This window comes from Crinia signifera, chromosome 4 (assembly GCF_055691185.1).
Source record: "Crinia signifera chromosome 4, ASM5569118v1, whole genome shotgun sequence".
Taxonomy (NCBI): Eukaryota; Metazoa; Chordata; class Amphibia; order Anura; family Myobatrachidae; genus Crinia; species Crinia signifera.
The window spans coordinates 299,938,465-299,956,373 of NC_139220.1; the positions used below are offsets into that span (position 1 = coordinate 299,938,465).

The 17,909-nt window shown below is 46.0% G+C and overlaps 1 protein-coding gene across 1 annotated transcript; it reads left to right on the forward strand.

Moving 5' to 3' along the window:
* The first annotated feature begins 6,087 nt into the window (after positions 1-6,087).
* On the forward strand, positions 6,088-17,175 carry ELOF1 (elongation factor 1). Its single transcript, XM_083185199.1, has 5 exons — positions 6,088-6,174; positions 7,931-7,999; positions 10,777-10,900; positions 12,460-12,530; positions 13,276-17,175. Exons 3-5 carry the CDS (start codon positions 10,785-10,787, stop codon positions 13,338-13,340), a joined length of 252 nt encoding a protein of 83 aa, XP_083041325.1. The 5' UTR covers positions 6,088-6,174; positions 7,931-7,999; positions 10,777-10,784; the 3' UTR covers positions 13,341-17,175.
* The last annotated feature ends 734 nt before the right edge of the window (positions 17,176-17,909 follow it).

Consider the following 17,909-nt stretch of genomic DNA (forward strand, 5'->3'; position numbering starts at 1 on the left):
AGGACAGAGTCTCAGGCCGGGGAGAAGACAGAGACTCAGGCTGGGGAGAGGACAGAGTCTCAGGCCGGGGAGAGGACAGAGTCTCAGGCCGGGGAGAAGACAGAGACTCAGGCTGGGGAGAGGACAGAGTCTCAGGCCGGGGAGAGGACAGAGTCTCAGGCCGGGGAGAGGACAGAGTCTCAGGCCGGGGAGAGGACAGAGTCTCAGGCCGGGGAGAGGACAGAGTGTCAGGCCGGGGAGAGGACAGAGTGTCAGGCCGGGGAGAGGACAGAGTGTCAGGCCGGGGAGAGGACAGAGTGTCAGGCCGGGGAGAGGACAGAGTCTCAGGCCGGGGAGAGGACAGAGTCTCAGGCCGGGGAGAGGACAGAGTCTCAGGCCGGGGAGAGGACAGAGTCTCAGGCCGGGGAGAGGACAGAGTGTCAGGCCGGGGAGAGGACAGAGTCTCAGGCCGGGGAGAGGACAGAGTCTCAGGCCGGGGAGAGGACAGAGTGTCAGGCCGGGGAGAGGACAGAGTCTCAGGCCGGGGAGAGGACAGAGTCTCAGGCCGGGGAGAGGACAGAGTCTCAGGCCGGGGAGAGGACAGAGTCTCAGGCCGGGGAGAGGACAGAGTCTCAGGCCGGGGAGAGGACAGAGTGTCAGGCCGGGGAGAGGACAGAGTGTCAGGCCGGGGAGAGGACAGAGTGTCAGGCCGGGGAGAGGACAGAGTCTCAGGCCGGGGAGAGGACAGAGTCTCAGGACGAGAAGAAAACAGAGTCTCAGGCCGGGGAGAGAACAGTTTCAATTAAAATAAAGCTTTTATAAGATCTTCCGTCTCTCCAATCGGATTCTTATTTGTCACTAAAAGAAAGTTGGTACTTAGTGCCCACTGCCTGTTATTTCTGCTCTTATAAGAGGTGGGGATGTAGTTGGCATTAATCTAGAGAGAAATTGTACATAAGAGGTACAATAGACCATAAATATACAATCTACAGGAGTATAATAGTGACAAATACTAAATGTTGGGATCTCTCATAGCCACTATGGCAGGGCTGGGCAATTGCGGCCCTCCAGATGTTGAGGAACTACACATCCCAGGATGCTTTGCATTAGTTTTGCTATGTGGCCATGCTGAAACTGATGCAAGGCATGCTGGGATGTGTAGTTCCTCAACATCTGGAGGGCCGCAATTGCCCAGCCCTGCACTATGGGGTTGATCCTATTAACCCTGATGTGTGCGGACGATTTGCAGAGTGCGAATCATCACGACACCGGGCGCACTTAACGGCGGTCCGAATTCTCTGAAAAGTGCGCACACTCATATGGTTAATTCGGGTGCCGTTTTCAGCATGAAAACAGCACCTGAACGGCAACTTGCACCCTTCGGGGTTAATAGGATGGACCCCATTGTTGGGCAACGGATGTATGTTCAATAACATTACACAAGACTTCTGGACCACTCATGGTATCGGCCTTTTGAGTCATTCAGAATAAGGGCCTTTATCACTTCATCAGGGTTAATAAAACTGCCCCTTAGTCCCTTAAGTGCCAGCGATTCCTTTTTGTGGCTCTTTTTATTGATTTCTCAGCCTTATTTTGGTTCATTCTTTCTGACAAAATCCTTCTTAGATGGACAAAACCATGTGCACTGCAGGGGGGGCAGGTGTTACTTGTGCAGAGAGAATTAGATTTGGGTGGGGTTTTACTTCAAAGTGAGATCTATATTGCAGTGTAAAAATAAAGCAGTCAGTATTTACCCTGCACTGAAACAAAATTACTCACCCAAATCTAATTCTCTCTGCACATGTTACATCTGCCCCCCCTGCAGTGCACATGGTTTTGTCCATCTAAGAAGGATTTTGTCAGAAAGAATGAACCAAAATAAGGCCCCTGGTTCGGACTTTGGATTTTCGTTGCCTTCCCCTGCTCTTGGCTAATATTTGGATGCTGTCTATCTGCTGTGAGCCCTGACATAGCTCTATGTAATCTTTACTGTCGGCGCCATGGAATTTAGGAGCTTATTCTGGTCCGCATGCAACGCTGCAAAATTTCACAGAGTTTCCCACCCAGCTGCAAATGGATGTTTTGCATAAACATAAATTCGCATCCTTGGGTGCAGGGGTCAAATCATTCGATGGCCGCTGACCATCAAATGATTTGGAAGGTGCATGCGTGCTCCCTGTATGGGAACAGGGCGGGCAGCTGACATCCGTAGATGTCAGTTGCCCGCCCCCGGCAGCCGCGTCACTGTCTAATTTCCATGGGAACGGCCAGCATTTTCCAATGGGCCGTGCCCGTTCACACCCAGCATATGCACAGAAATGCGGATTAACAAAACATCACTCCCCGTGCAAACTCACAGGGGAGCGATTAGATTAGAATAAGGGGTACTTGTTTCCTAGCACGGCGCCCACGATTTTTAGTCGTATGACATCTTATGCATTGTATCGCATGCCATATAGCCGCATGCGATGCGTCTTAAGCACCCTATTCGATTTTTAACTGTATAAGCACCCTAATGGGTGCTTACAATGTTAAAAGCACCCCCACGCCACCCCCACGATCAACGCCAACCCGAAGCGTGGCCAGCGCAGCGAGCCTGCGAGGGGCGGCGGTACGCGTCCTCCGACCTTTTCATACCCCCACTATCCACGTCGGCATGGAGTTGAATTTAGATAGTGTGGTGAGCGCAGCGAGCCACCAAGCCCGAAGCGTGGCGAGCGGACGCGGAATACATGTGAAGTTATCCGCGTCCCCTCGCGGGGCTCGCTGCGCTCACCACACTATCTAAAATCAACTCCTTGCCGACGTGGATAGTGGGGGTATGAAAAGGTCGGAGGACGCGTACCGCCGCCCCTCGCGGGCTCGCTGCACTCGCCATGCTTCGGGTTGGTGTTGATACTGGGGGTGGCGTGGGAGTGCTTTTAACATTGTAAGCACCCCTTACGGTGCTTATTTATTTATTTATTAACAGTTTCTTATATAGCGCAGCATATTCCGTTGCGCTTTACAATAGCAGACACTGATACAACAAAACAGGGTATTTACAGACAGTCAAAATGTAGGAGAGCCCTGCTCGCAAGCTTACAATCTATAGGGAAATAGGCATTGATACATAAGGATAGATACTGTATTCTTTATTGCATCGATTCCACCAGAACGCAAGGTTCTATGACTGGTTCTGGAATTTGATAAGCTTGCCTGAAGAGATGAGTTTTTAGGGAACGCTTATAGGTTTGGAGACTGGAGGAGAGTCTTATTGTGCTTGGGAGGGCATTCCACAGAGTGGGTGCAGCCCGAAGAAAGTCCTGCAGTCGGGAATGGGAGCGAGTAATGAGTGTGGATGAGAGACGCAGATCTTGGGAGGAGCGTAGAGGTCGTGTTGGATGATATTTTGAGATAAGAGAAGATATGTATGTTGGTGTAGTTTGGTTTATGGCTTTGTGTGTAAGTAAAAGAATTTTGTATTGAATACGGTAGAATACAGGTAACCAATGAAGTGACTGACAGAGTAGCTTTGCAGACGATGAACGTCTGGCTAGGAAGATTAGCCTTGCAGCTGCATTCATAATGGACTGTAGTGGTAAGAGTCTGTATTGGGGAAGGCCAATAAGGAGACTATTGCAATAATCAATGCGTGAGATGATGAGAGCATGGATTAGAGTTTTTGCAGTGTCTTGTGTGAGGTAAGGGCGAATTTTAAATATGTTTTTTAGGTGCATGTGGCATGATTTTGAGACAGATTGAATGTGGGGTACAAAGGAAAGTTCTGAGTCAAGGATAACACCTAGGCAGCGAGCTTGAGAGGTAGGAGTGATTGTCATCTTCTCAACAGCGATAGAGATATCAGGTTGGTAACTACTATTTATTGGCGGAAATATAATTAATTCTGTTTTTGAGATATTAAGTTTGAGGTGGCGAGATGACATCCAGGATGAAACAGCAGAAAGGCATTCAGAGACACGGCTCAATACAGATGGGGACAGGTCAGGGGAGGATAGGTAGAGCTGAGTATCATCCGCATACAGATGATACTGAAATCCAAAGGAGCTGATTAGTTTGCCAAGAGATGAGGTATAGATTGAGAAAAGCAGGGGACCTAAAACTGAACCCTGAGGTACTCCAACTGAAAGAGGTAGCGAAGAGGAGGTAGAATCGAACACTAAAGGAGTGGTTAGAGAGGTAGGATGAGAACCAAGAGAGGGCTGTGTCTTTAAGACCTAGGGATTGTAGTGTTTGTATGAGAAGTGTGTGGTCAACAGTGTCAAAAGCAGCAGAGAGATCTAGAAGAATTAGTAGTGAGTAGTGGCCTTTAGACTTAGCAGTGACCAGCAGCTTATACAATTAATAATCTTATAGGGGGCCATTTTACAATGTAAGCACCCATTACGGTGCTTATACAATTATTTATCTTATAGGGAGACCATTTAACATTGAAAACACCCAATTTTAAACCATATACCATTGTATATGGCATACAATGGCATACAATGCGATGGTATACGATTTAAAATTGTATAACATCGGCTGCCATCGCGTAACATCGCATCGCATACCATTTTGAACAGCTCGGCGACTATATAAGTCCCCAAAGCCGTTCACAAAGGGGAGCTGCACATGTCACCACCCCAGTCTGTCTGCCCCTTCCCCTTGAGATTGTAAGCTCTAATGAGCAGGGCCCTCTCTCCTCATTTGCTTCTCTAAGAATACTGTGTATCTTTGCGACTGTTTAAAATAGCATCAGTGTCCGCTACTGCAACTGTTTTTAGTTACCATGTACTTGTCCTAATTTGTATTTGTACTGTCAATCACTGTTTTCTTGTATTTTTGCTTATCTATGTAGTGTCAGGCGCTGCGGAACCCTTGTGGCGCCATATCAATAAATGATAATAATAATAAAAGACCATGCGCATGTGGTTCTGCTTTTTTAAAGGAGCTTTGGTCCCCCTGTGGTGCCGAATACAGCATATTATCTTTCTCCTTCTAGGAGAAATCCACGCATAAAGAGAATGTCTTTCTTTCTTCTAAGTACTCAGTCATTTCCATGCTTACTATAAGGCAACACATGAAAAGGGTCGACATGCACAAACGGTCGACATGTAAATGGCGACACAGAAAAAAGGCCGATATGATTGTTTTATGATTATTTTTTTTTAAACCGACTTGTTCATACTTCACCATCCCAGTGGGCATAGAGGAGGGACAGAGGGAGGGAAGGGGTGGCGATGGTGGGTGTGAGTGTAACTATTTTTTTTCCCTTTATAAAATATTTTAGGTACTTCCTCATCTTTGCGGACGCCGCTTATGCTACGGACCTTACGTGGCGTACGGCGAGCCGGGAGGGTTCGTTTCTGGGTACACGCCACCCTCCTGTGTTCATGCCACCATCTATTATTACCTTTAGTAATGTAGTGCCGAGGGAAGGAGAGCGGAACGAGCCACCAAGCCCGAAGCGTGGTGAGTGGACGATCGCAGATTACGTAGCGACTAACATAACTTGCGTAAGCGGGTGCCGCAAAGATGAGGAATTACCCATTTTTTTCTCCAAAATGTCCCCAAAACCATTGATTTTTTAAATGATCAAATGATATAAAGAGTAGCTATCTAACCCTTATGCAGTATAACCGACTTTATTAACATCCCTGCATAATTGATAGTAAAACGATACTGAATCTGGTTATAAAAACTATTTCACCCTGAGGAAAAAAATAAAATAAATTAATCCCCCTAAAAGTCACAAATAGCCTTCATCTCTGTGAATAAATAATACATGAAATAAACTAGCAATCCCTCAGAGAAGGAGCTGCTGGCTAGGTGGACACGTTATAGTGTCTGAGGCTCGGCCTCATGCTCTAGGCCTCCCTTAGCAACCAGTAACGCTTAGCAACCGCTGGCTACGCTGACGAACCAGTGCCACAACCTATCAGGGCCGGCTCCATCCCGGCTGTCAACCAATCGCATCCCGTCTCTACTAGTAATGATTGACATCTCCTTGGGACAAATAAGCTCACGCCTTCAACCATCCAATCAGAAAGCAAAGAAGGCGGGACAACTGATCTTGGGCCCCCTCTGATTGGCTCCTTCGGTATGACAGGAAGTGCTCTTACGAGAGGGGAGTTCCGGTGGCTTGGTCTCTCCTGGCTGCTGCCGATAGTGTGTGACTTGAGTGCGGTGCTGCTGCTGCGGGCGGGAAAGGAGGTAATTGCCGGGTGGTGTCTTGGTTGTTGTGAGCGCTCCCTGTCCCCCCTTCCGACCTCACATACTCAGTGCCGAGTCCCCCCACGTGGGGTAGAGATTATTAGAATGCTCCTTGTTTACATCCAACCCAGTGCTGATCTCTGTATGCCAGGCATGTCCAAACTGTGGCCCTCCAGCTGTATTAAAACTACACATCCCAGCATGCCTTGCCATTGTTTTAGCATTCCCATATAGTAAAACTGTGGCAAGGCATGATGGGACTTGTAGTTTCAAAACAGCTGGGGGGCCATAGTTTGGACATGCCTGCTATGCTGTTAATGATATTGGGCTGCTGCTACCATGTAATTATGTGAGCCCACATGCTGCCCTGCCATGGGTTCATGTGCCAGGGTATAGAGGTTTGCTGCCTATGGGCTCACTGGCACATGTAGGGTGAAGGATACTGCTTGCACGGTAGTGACTAGTTCCCAGGCTGTGTATGCAGTTTGGACCAATGCAACATACCATGTAAACCGCACGGTCGGTGGAACACCAGTTTCACTAATCATGCCATTGCTGGTTACCTTTAGTAATCTGGAGGAAAGTGGAGCAGAGTGAGCCACTGGGCATGAAAGTTGCCCATGTGGGGAGACTGTGTCCTGTTGGCTTGTTTCGTGCTCCCCATGACCCCAATCATCAGGGTCACTATGGCGTAGTGCAGTAATTGCTTTATCCAATATCTGCACTTCTGTAGAGGTCTGTCGGAATACTGATGCCGGCATCCTGACAGAGGTCAGGTAAGTATACTTACGCTCTTTTACATGGGTGATGGTCTCTATATCCTTCTAGTTCCCTGTCAGGGTAGCAAATACACCACTCCCCCCCCATGGCCATCAGCCTGTACCTCCCTTCAATTACACTGTCCCAGTATCAGTGCGGTGAAATAGAGAGCACTAGACATATGAGAGGTCTTGTGACCTTACTTATTGCACCACCCAAGTCTATGGTTGAAGCAACTTGGAGACTGTTTGTTTTCCTATGGAAAGTGATTGATATGTGGTCCTAGACCCCTCACTGCTTACGGAAGCCGCGCTGACAGACAATCGATCCATAGAAAATAGTGTAAAAATCGGTACTTATGTAGTATCTGGGCTGCCGATTTTTTGATTGTATGCCTTAAGTTAAGGCATACAATCAGATGCGATGCGATGCGATGCGATGCGATGCGATGACCCGATTTTTCCATAGGATTCAATGTTAAAATGGACTGAGTCCATTTTAACATGGAATTCAATGGGAAAAAGGGGTCCTTTTCATACCCCTACTATCCAAGTGGGCATGGAGTTGGATATAAACCTGTGGCGAGCGTAGCGAGCCACCGAGCCCGAAGCGTGGCGAGCGAAGCGAGCCCCGCGAGGGGACGGTATTCTGTGTCCCCTCGCGGGGCTCGCTACGCTCGCCACGCTTCGGGCTCGGTGGCTCGCTACGCTCGCCACAGGTTTATATCCAACTCCATGCCCACTTGGATAGTAGGGGTATGAAAAGGACCCCTTTTTCCCATTGAATTCCATGTTAAAATGGACTCAGTCCATTTTAACATTGAATCCTATGGAAAAATCGGGTCCATCGCATCGCATCGCATCGCATCGCATGCGATTTGGTCGGGTGCGATGCGATGGAGCCGATTTAAAAATCGGCAGCCCAGTTACTACATAAGTACCTAAAAATCATTATCGGTCCTGAAAATATAATAAATACATTTTCTTTATGTTTCGACAGCATATTCTGTTGCGCATTACAATTTGTAACCAGTGTCCTACTGAAGAGACTGTGTCCTGACGGAGAGGTAAGAGGGTCCTGCTGCCGTCAGTAGGGAAATGGTCTGATACGTGAGGTTATATGATGAGTGTGACTAAGAGTCTATCCTGAGCGGAGAGAGAGGAGACCAGGCATGTCCAAATAACGGCCCTCCAGCTGTTGTGAAACTACAAGTCCCATCATGCCTTGCCACAATTTTGCTATTAGGGAATGCTAAAACAAGGCATGCTGGGATGTTAGTTTCACAGCAGCTGGAGGGCCACAGTTGGGACAAGGAGTAGAGAGTTTTGGAGACTAGGAAGAGATTGCATTTGGTAAAATACAGACGACCGGTGTAGATAGTAAGGAGGCATAGAAAAAAGTTCTGCAAGGAAGAGAAGTCTAGCTGCTACTATAACTGCATTGCAGAGGGATGACAGATTTTGGGGCAGGACCAGTAAGACTGTTGCAATATCCTGGAAATGTTTCTTAGATGGCTGATATGATTTTATAATAGATTGAATATCTGAAGTAATGGGCCCCATACACCAGCAATCACAATTTATGGATTTCCAGATACAGGGATTTTTTGGCCAGATAAATGGATTTTACAATCTATCTGACTTTGCCCACACATTACAGATTTATTTCAGTGATCGGCAGATTTTTCCATCTAAAGATTGCATCTTCATATCTGGAAATTGCCCAATTGATTGCTGTTCATAATGTAAATAGATGGAGAAGACGAAATGGGAAAGCCCACACATATAAAAAAGATCTGCAGATAATACCAGATTATTAAACATGTTTAAAAACCTGATTAAGCAATCGATTGGCGATTTTGATTGGGATTGCCAAAAGGGGGAGCCCACACATCTAAAATTAATTGTGGCAATCCTCTCCATATCTGAAAATTGTCACAATTAATTGCTGATATATGGGGCCCTTAAAGTATAGTTCTGAGTTAGACTGACCCCTAGGCAATTGTCTATATGTCTGTTGGCTGGTAGGAATATTATTGGCTCAATTTTAAGATATTGTGTTTGGGCTGTGGAGAGGACATCCAAGTAGACTGATTGGAATGCCAGCCAATGTAACTGGAGAGGGCAGGAGAACATGGGTAATATGGGTATCAATCTCGGAGATTATACCAGGAGATTATACCAGAATCCAACATAAGTGCAATAGAGCGAGAAGAGCAGAGAGCCATGCAGTGTGATCTCCAACTGATCACAGAAGTTTAAGAAGCGAACAGTTATAGAAGTAGGATGAGAACCAGGACAGTGCCCTGACACCCCAGGGATTGTCGCCAGTGTATGAGAAGAACATGGTCATCAGTGCAAAAATGCATCTGCGATGTCCAAAGGGATTAGCAGTGGGTAAAGAAAGCCCCTTATACACGGGCAAGTGTCCCCTCACAATGTAGTTGGCACAGATCACTTGGCACACACTATATAGAGCTATCTGTGCTCACTTTCTTTTAGCATGTGCAACACAATCTAACTAGATATTGACTTCATGCGGAGCGGAGGGGTGGATCAGTATTGACCACGGTGCTCAGTGCAGTGATGGGAATGATGGACTCTGATATTCTGTGTGAGGAGAGTTGGGATGGGAGCGGAGGGGTGGATCAGTATTGACCACGGTGCTCAGTGCAGTGATGGGAATGATCCTCTCTGATATTCTGTGTGAGGAGAGTTGGGATGGGAGCGGAGGGGTGGATCAGTATTGACCACCGTGCTCAGTGCAGTGATGGGATTGAGACTGATATTCTGTGTGAGGAGAGTTGGGATGGGAGCGGAGAGGTGGATCAGTATTGACCACCATGCTCAGTGCAGTGATGGGAATGATGGACCCTCTGGTATTCTGTGTGAGGAGAGTTGGGATGGGAACTGAGAGGTGTGCCAGTAATCTGAGAACTCTGCTCAGGATGTTTAATACCCATCCATTCATCTCTTATGGTTATCTCTGTCCAAGATTTTTTTGTTTTTGGGATGGGTTTAGGAGAACTGATGTTTTAACCAGATTGATCCAAATATCCTGATGCTGTTCCAGTCATATACTTGCGAGGTCCCCAGCTTCACTTTCTGTTCCCAATTTTTGTTTGGTTTTAATCCAGTTGGCAGGATTGGGTAACATGGACAGATGACCAAGGAATTGAGGCAGCTGTTGGGGAGGAGTAACCCCTACCGGTCACTGTAAAGATCAGCGCAGTCAGTATTATCAGCAACGGACCATGCTTGGGTCTTGTCCCATCTGATAGCCAGTGCACGCTGTCTGGTCGGCACTCGATCGATCTGTGACATCTGGCCCAATGTCTCTAAAGATCTAGAGTATGTAGCTCCTCTCCTGCACATTGCAAGCTTACATGAGTGATTGGGCTGTGTGTAGGGGATATATTAGTGCAATTAGGAGAGGACTATACACACAGCTCAGGGTCAGTAATACAGGTTGAGGCAAAAAAACCTCCCAGACTTCAAAGGTTAGCAAAAAAATAATAATCTGGGATGGGAATTTTTTTTTTACCTCTCCCCGTATGAGCTCAGTTTATAAAATGCCGGATGCTACCCCTGATCGGTTTCGGTCGCACTGCATCCAGGCATCGCATGTTATCAGGGCTGATCACCTACATTGCATTGTGTGGCCAGTATCTGCTCATGGATGTTAGCATTTTCTACAGCTCCTGCTTAATAATGTATTTTAACCCTTTCAGGTGTAATGTCTAGTCTGGCTCAACAGCCCTAGCACTAGTAGCAGATTCCGACTGTCGGGATGTTCAGAATCCCACATTGAATATCCCCCTGTGGTGTTTTTTTTTACATGCAGTTTAGGAAATGGGACGCAGGAAGTCAAAGCGAAAGCCCCCACCCAAAAAGAAGATGACTGGAAATCTGGATACCCAGTTCACATGTCCCTTCTGTAACCACGAAAAATCCTGTGATGTCAAAATGTAAGTGTCGGACGACTCCTTTTTTATATGCTGTGCGTATGTATGTCTTTGTGCAGACAGTGGGCCTTATTCAGAGCTGGCTGCACTGCAGTATGTGTACAGCCTGTGGTACGCATCCATTTTGCGATTAATTCCTGCTACTTGTTTGAGCACTGGAAGTTCGGAAGGAAGGAAGTCGGCTTTCGTGGGTGGTAACTGGCATTTTCTGTGGGAGTGTCAAGGAAAACGTAGGCGTGACCAGGCGCATTTAGAGGAAGTCATGTGACGTTGGCTCAGACCTCAATCCAACTGCTTCTATTGCAGCCAGTAAGTCCTGGGCTACACACATACACTGCATACAGTGGAAAGTTAATGCGATGGTGTGCGGCTTGCCTATGGGTTTGCAGCTAAATTTTGCAATTCACAGGCTTGCATGTAGCTTGCTTGCATGCGGGACGGCGTATACCTGATAGCCCAGCGATCAAGTCTGAATTAGGCCCGTTCTGTTTGTGCGAACTATTCCGCAAGATTTTAGCCTTTAGCTTGTTTTACTTTCTCGCTAGCGCCTACTGACGGTGGCATTAGTAAAAGTCGTCATGTTTGGCGGTAGTGCCGTATCAAAGTAGTTGCAGGTGAGCAGCTTTGTGCTCCTGTCCGTCCATGTGACAGCACGGAGGGGAGTTTTAATCCCCGGTCTGATGTCTTTTAATATGGCGTAAATGGCGTCCGGTGCTCCAACTATCTGCCAGTCATCGTCTCTGGAAAGGTCGGGCTGATGTGCGGCTTCCGAACTGCTCATTTGGGAGCATTTGTTCCCGCTGCACATTCTTGTAATCTTAAGTGGAAGGTAGGTCTGGTCGGCCAGATGGCCCTTGTGGTGTCTGCGGAGTCACAGATAATTGATTGAACCTAAACTGCTCGTTAGACTTGTCCTTTCCGATGAGGAAGAGTGCAGGAAAACAATGGCCGCTGTATGTGTCGCTCAACACAGCCGAACACTACAGTTATCAGAGTAGATGACGTGATTTTTATTAAAATGAGAATTGTTAATATCTATATTGTGTAATACTTTTAAAGTTTAATGGACTGTACTTTTTTTTTTTTTTATAAAATGTAACCTGTTTGCTGATAAATGGGACCTTATGTGGTGGATGAACCAATCGCATTTGTTTTGTGATATTAGCCCAGTATGTGATTATACCAGCAGCGTGTATCAATGAGCAACCGCCTGTCCTTGCAATGTGCCTGGTGTGGAAGCGAGACGATGGGGGGGGGGGGGGGGGGGCATGTAGAGCTGGTGTTACTTGGGAGGGTTCCGGGGGAACTATCTGTCGGCTATGTTTTGTGACCTGTAACCCATAGGCTATGGTGGGCTAATGCCATATTCGGATGCATGGTGCCTAGGTAAATGTCATTATCACGTCACCCATAGAACTGAATGGGTGTTCAGGCTGCAGCGCTACATTAAACAGGAGCCCAATATACAGTATGGTTACAACGAATATTCTGCCGATCCGGTGGGATTCCAATACAGATGTATAATAATGGTCGTATATAATGTTCTTATTGTCTTTCTTCAGGGACAGAACTCGAAATACAGGGGTCATCTCGTGCACAGTGTGCTTGGAGGAGTTCCAGACGCCCATAACTTGTATCCTTTCTCCAGAATAAACGGTCTGTCCTGTTTGTCTGGTAATAGCTAAATATGTAATCCTGGCCTTACAGGGCATCTCCAGGTCCCCATGGTGTGTTACTGGTGTCACCCCTTCCCTGTCGCTGATATTATGGTTGGGGTTCTATCCCAGTGGCGGCTGCAGCGCAGTCCAAAATTAAAGTAGGGGGAGAAATACCAACTGCCAGTGAGTACGTTTGGAATGGCAGTTGCTGTGCCTCCCCTATTTGAATTATGAACCGTGCTGGAGCCCCACCCCTGGAGCCGCCACTGGTCTATCTGCAAAAAATGCAGATTTCATGCCCTAACAACCACTAGGTCATGGTGGGAGAATAAAATAGTTGCCGAGCGCAGCGGTGCACTTCAAACTGTGCCCGTGTCGACATTCTGGTCCATAAACAGTGGAAAACCCCATGTCGACCTTTTGACTCGACCTAATGCTTGTGTCCACCTAATGACCTGTTGACCTTATCCCCTGTTGACCTAATGCTTGTTGACCAACATCCTGGAGACCAAATGATCCCAACCCGGTAGCTGATTGGTATGATCCGCAGACAGTGGGAGCCAGTGGCAGTAATACTGAGACTTGCCCCATAATGTATATTGCGCACGCTGATGCATTCTAATAGTGATATGAAGACACCTTGTTCACCTTTTCATATGCCCCATGTCTACGGCACTGGATAACCTCAGACGTGTGTTCTCCTTTAACTCCGCACCTCAGATCTCTCGGAGCCGGTGGATGTCTATAGCGATTGGATCGATGCCTGCGAAGCAGCCAATCAGTAGCAGGCATCGGTTTCTTGTCCGAAAAGCGATTTTAACAAATTTGCTCCTCTCAATCTACAAATCTCACCGCTCCTGTTTTAATGATGGGGATACCGAGAGCGCCCTCTACCTGCATCTGTGGGCTTTGCAGTAGCGTTGCCCAAGACTTCCGTATCCGTTAACGCGGGACCTCGGCTGCTATAATCGCTGATTCTAATGGGACTCGTGTCCGGCTAAGTTAATTTAAAAGGGTGCTTTTTTTTATTTTATTTTTATTTTTTGTCTCCCGATAAATTCTCCATTCTGATTTATTTATGTAATGATTTCATTGTACGTGGATCTTTTCCTGGCACCAGCACGTGTACATGGGAGGCTCAGTCCTAAAAAAAAAAAAAAAAAGACTGTCCTAAAACCCAGGACATTACACCAGCATGTGAATACTTTATAGACGCAATGCCACTGTGTGTAGGGTGGCAGCTCGGTATGGCACATGTTCTGTATCATACAAAACCTAGGCCTCAATCTTCTCGTATGTCACAAGTCAGGTATCGTCATGGAAACCGCTCCTTTGAGGGTATAGAAATAGTGCAGAAATGTTCCCAGTCATGCCCCTGACATCCCCAAGTCTACGATCGTTCACTGCCAGCCTCTTGGGGGCAGCAGAGCAGTGACAGGTGGCGTATTGGGCGCTGTGAGACCAGCCTAAATGCATTTTTACTCTTGTATTCATACATACATTTTTAAACTGTAAATTAGTACATTGCCTTCGCAATCTAGCAATACCCGGCAGTGGGATTAGCTGCTGTGTAATCATTGTTTGGTACTATAGAATCCTCTATCCTATAATCTGGTTACAATGCTCCCTCTAAGCACCACTTTCCTTATTCCGGGAATGATGTCCTACATATGGGGTTTGCTCCGCAAGCCTTTGATACTTGGGTTAAATTTTTTTTTTCTGTTAGAGTAGGGGCCACACCCCTCCTGTTAACCAATAAGCACAGTGACTTTTACAAGGGATTGTCCACAGATTCGGTGCGTGGTTTATGGCTGGCTTTTGTTTAGCACATTTTATAGGACTGCTTAAGTTGGGTGTTATAGCAGCCGGAGGCTGGGTGCAGGTGGGTCCATCCCTTAATTAAAAGCTCATCACAGTTTAATGTTCTTATACTTTTTTTTTTTTTTTTTTAAGCAGATTGTTCATCCCAGTTCTGGTCATAAGTGACCTGATGTCAGGGTTTTTATTCTGAGCATTTGTTTGACGTAATTGGTGGTAATATATTCACTTTTCCTTCAGCCGCTAGAGATGGAGCCCAGGTCAGTCACATGTAGATACCGGAATACTCGCCAGTACAAGCATGCTTGGACAGATCAATATAAAACTCATAATTAAGTAACTTTAAGGAATGACAACCCCGACAACAGCTGAAAGTTCTGGTCTTCGGTGGCGGGTAGTGTCTGTGCTTGCCGCAGCAGACTCACTGCACGGAACCTAGTGGCAGAATATCACAGGCTGCGCTCAACCACTACAACATACTTATAAAGAACGCTACAAACAGGATTTACTAATCCATTTTCCTTTCACAGGTGCCACTATTACGTTTACACAACGTTTATTATACTGCAGTGCCCATCATTTTGTTATTAATCATGTTTGAGCTGATTTACAATCCACAGTGAGGTCACAATCCGTCATGTTACAAATACCAGAACCTTGCCGGTTGTGTGCGATGTTTTACCATGGTATTTTGTATGGATAGGATTGCATTGATTAACGATTTGCAGACTTTCTTTGAAACTGAGAAGTTTGTGTAAGCCGCTTTCTGATTAGCTGTCAATCCCTAATCAGTAATAGGGAAAAGTGAGCAAGCCCACAAATACTGGAACTGACAAATTTTGCTATACCCCATATGTACTACAGCGAAACCAGACCTGTACGTTCCAGCAGGTCATGTGTTCTGGATTTCTCAAACAAAGTACCGGAGAATTAATCTATTCTACTGGGCCAGTAACTATACCACCGGGTTGCACAGACTGAAATCATTAAAACATTACCTGCTTGTGGTACTTGAGGATCGGTGTTGAGAACCATTGGGTGCCCCAGTTATAATATTATGGTTTTTTTTATTAGCTTAATGGACCTTGAGACGTGACCAACTATTTTTTATTTTTTTTTTCCTCTGCATGGTGGACTTCCTGTTTTAGATTAAGGATGGTTTGTCTACATCTGTTACTGTTACAAAATGTCCTTATTGGCCACGGCTCTTATTTTAGGTTAAGTGACAATTTTTTATTTACACTGCCATTCCTCCTTCTGTTGTTGTACTTGGATGTTTTATTAAAGACAAAGCACAGGCTCCAGCAGTCTCGTTGTTCTATTCAGTCTACATGGATTGCATTCATGAGTAGAGCTTTGAAGGTGATTTTTACTATCTTTTAGTAAAAGATGCAGTTCCTGTAGTCTGCCACAAGGTGGCACCATTGGCAATAATGCATTGACTCGTTAATTGTATTCACTGTCATCAAATGAGAGCCGTAAGGCCCCCCCCCATACACTTGTGCAAAGTGTAGCAAGTAACCCGGCTACTGGATCACATGTAATATATATTGTACTTTTGCATACGATGTATCCCATGCGATCCCAGCAAGGTCTCCCAAGCCTATACATCTATAATACAAGCCGTACAATCTCCAATATGATAACAGGACTGTGCATCTGATCGGATCCTGAGGTAAAACAAATGCGATTTGCCACACTTCATCCGATTTTATCGACCGGCCGCATCGTAATACGATGAGATTGGCCAAAATAGCACTAGTGTATGGCCACCTTTTTTATAATATTTCTGGGAACTGGCTGAATAGTGCGAAAATTATGGACCATTAATCTGATCATATTTTAATAAAGGATAAGGCTGGTTTACAGTTCTACACTGGGCCTTCGCATAGATCCAGTAAGAGAGCTGGCAGTCCAACAAAATGCAGCAGCTTCTTGGCGTGCTGGACTTTGTAGTGCAGCATCTGCAGAAGAGACACGAGTTTGCTTACTTCTGTCCTGGACTGTCCCAGTTCTGGTAATGTAGCACTTGAGCGGAATGTGGTGTAAATAGGACTAGTGGCCTTAATGATTACTTTCCCTTTGTATGTAGCGGTTCTAGTGAAATAAGTTGAGGTATTATGGTTAAGAATCCACCATAGAAATATTATAGATTCATTTAATGTCTTAGTCGACAGACAAAAGGTTAACACATGGAAAAATGTTACCTAGGAGATGGCCGAGGCATGAAACGGTTGACAGGAATTTTTCACTTTTTTTTTTTTTTTTTTTTAATATATTTTTCGGGGGCTTTCTTTCTTTACCATCCACGTCGATTGGTAACGGTAAGAGATTGACCCCAAATTAGTGTACTAATTCGCACGCAATGTGCTCAGGTGTCTAGTGTTCATTCTAGCACCTCACAGCTTTTAAAACCCGTGCCTCCTCCCTGCCTGGGGTGTCGCTGTCTGATGTGGTGTCTATCACATTGTGGCCTGTATCTAGGTACAGACCAGACTGTATCAGAAACAGACAGCGACACCCCAGGCAGGGAGGAGGAACTGCACGGGTTTTGAAAGGTGCAGGGTGCTAGAATGAACACTAGGTGTCAACATTGAAGCTAAAATAGTGAAAAACTCATGGTGTTTTTCATGTGTGGACCTTTTTTAGAGTTGACTTTGTGTATTTTGCCCTTATTACTGTCACCCACATGATCCGCACCCTATTATTTCCAGACCTGTACTGATCTGCAGTGTTAATATGTAACGCATCACAATCTATTGTACATAATTAAAAGAACTTCATTTTGAAGGTGTATTTGAACCCAGTGAGCAACAATCTGTTACTACATTGAAGTGTTTCATTATTTTGTTTTTGTAATAAAATAGACCGTGTGACACAAAGGTGACTGATGTTGTTGTGTGTGGGGTAGTGTTACCATTTTACACTGTACCAGGCTTCCCTGTACTCTAACCTGTGCTTTGTCCCACAGGAGGGCGCCTAGCAGACATGGCGGTTTTTAATGAGGTATAGCGGATGGCCCGTACGGTGTTCATAAGCCCAGATCACTAGGAGCTGTTGTGGTTACACAAATGGATGGTTCCTCCTCTGCCCCGCAGCATGTGTGGCCATCAGCACTGATGAGACGCTTTCTGTATCGGTGCAGCTGCCTATATATTAGGACAGCAGGTGATTGTGGGCGAGAGGATTTCTCCTGTGCAGAGCCGGCTGCTGGTGTGCCAGACCCATTGCATGTAACGATTGGCTAAAATAGTGGTCAGGGAACTCGGTCCTCATTACCCCACACAGTGCATGTTTTGCAGGTAACCCAGCAGGTGCACAGGTGTACTAAAGACACATTTTATAAGGTCCGCAGGTGGAGTTAATTATTTCACTTGTGATTCTGTGAGGAGACCTGCAAAACATGCACTGTGTGGGGTAATGAGGACCGAGTTCCCTGACCACTGGGCCAAAACAAGCTCACAAGATTAATGTCCAATATTTCAGCTTTATTACAGTGTATGAGCAGCGTAATGAGACTGTTCTAATATCAATGC

Excerpts from the sequence above, each read along its gene's own strand:
- ELOF1 (XM_083185199.1), top strand. The coding sequence starts at position 10,785 with ATGGGACGCAGGAAGTCAAAGCGAAAGCCCCCACCCAAAAAGAAGATG. Across the intron at positions 10,901-12,459 it reads AAATCCTGTGATGTCAAAAT|GGACAGAACTCGAAATACAG; the intron begins GTAAGTGTCGGA and ends GTCTTTCTTCAG. Across the intron at positions 12,531-13,275 it reads GTTCCAGACGCCCATAACTT|ATCTCTCGGAGCCGGTGGAT; the intron begins GTATCCTTTCTC and ends TCCGCACCTCAG.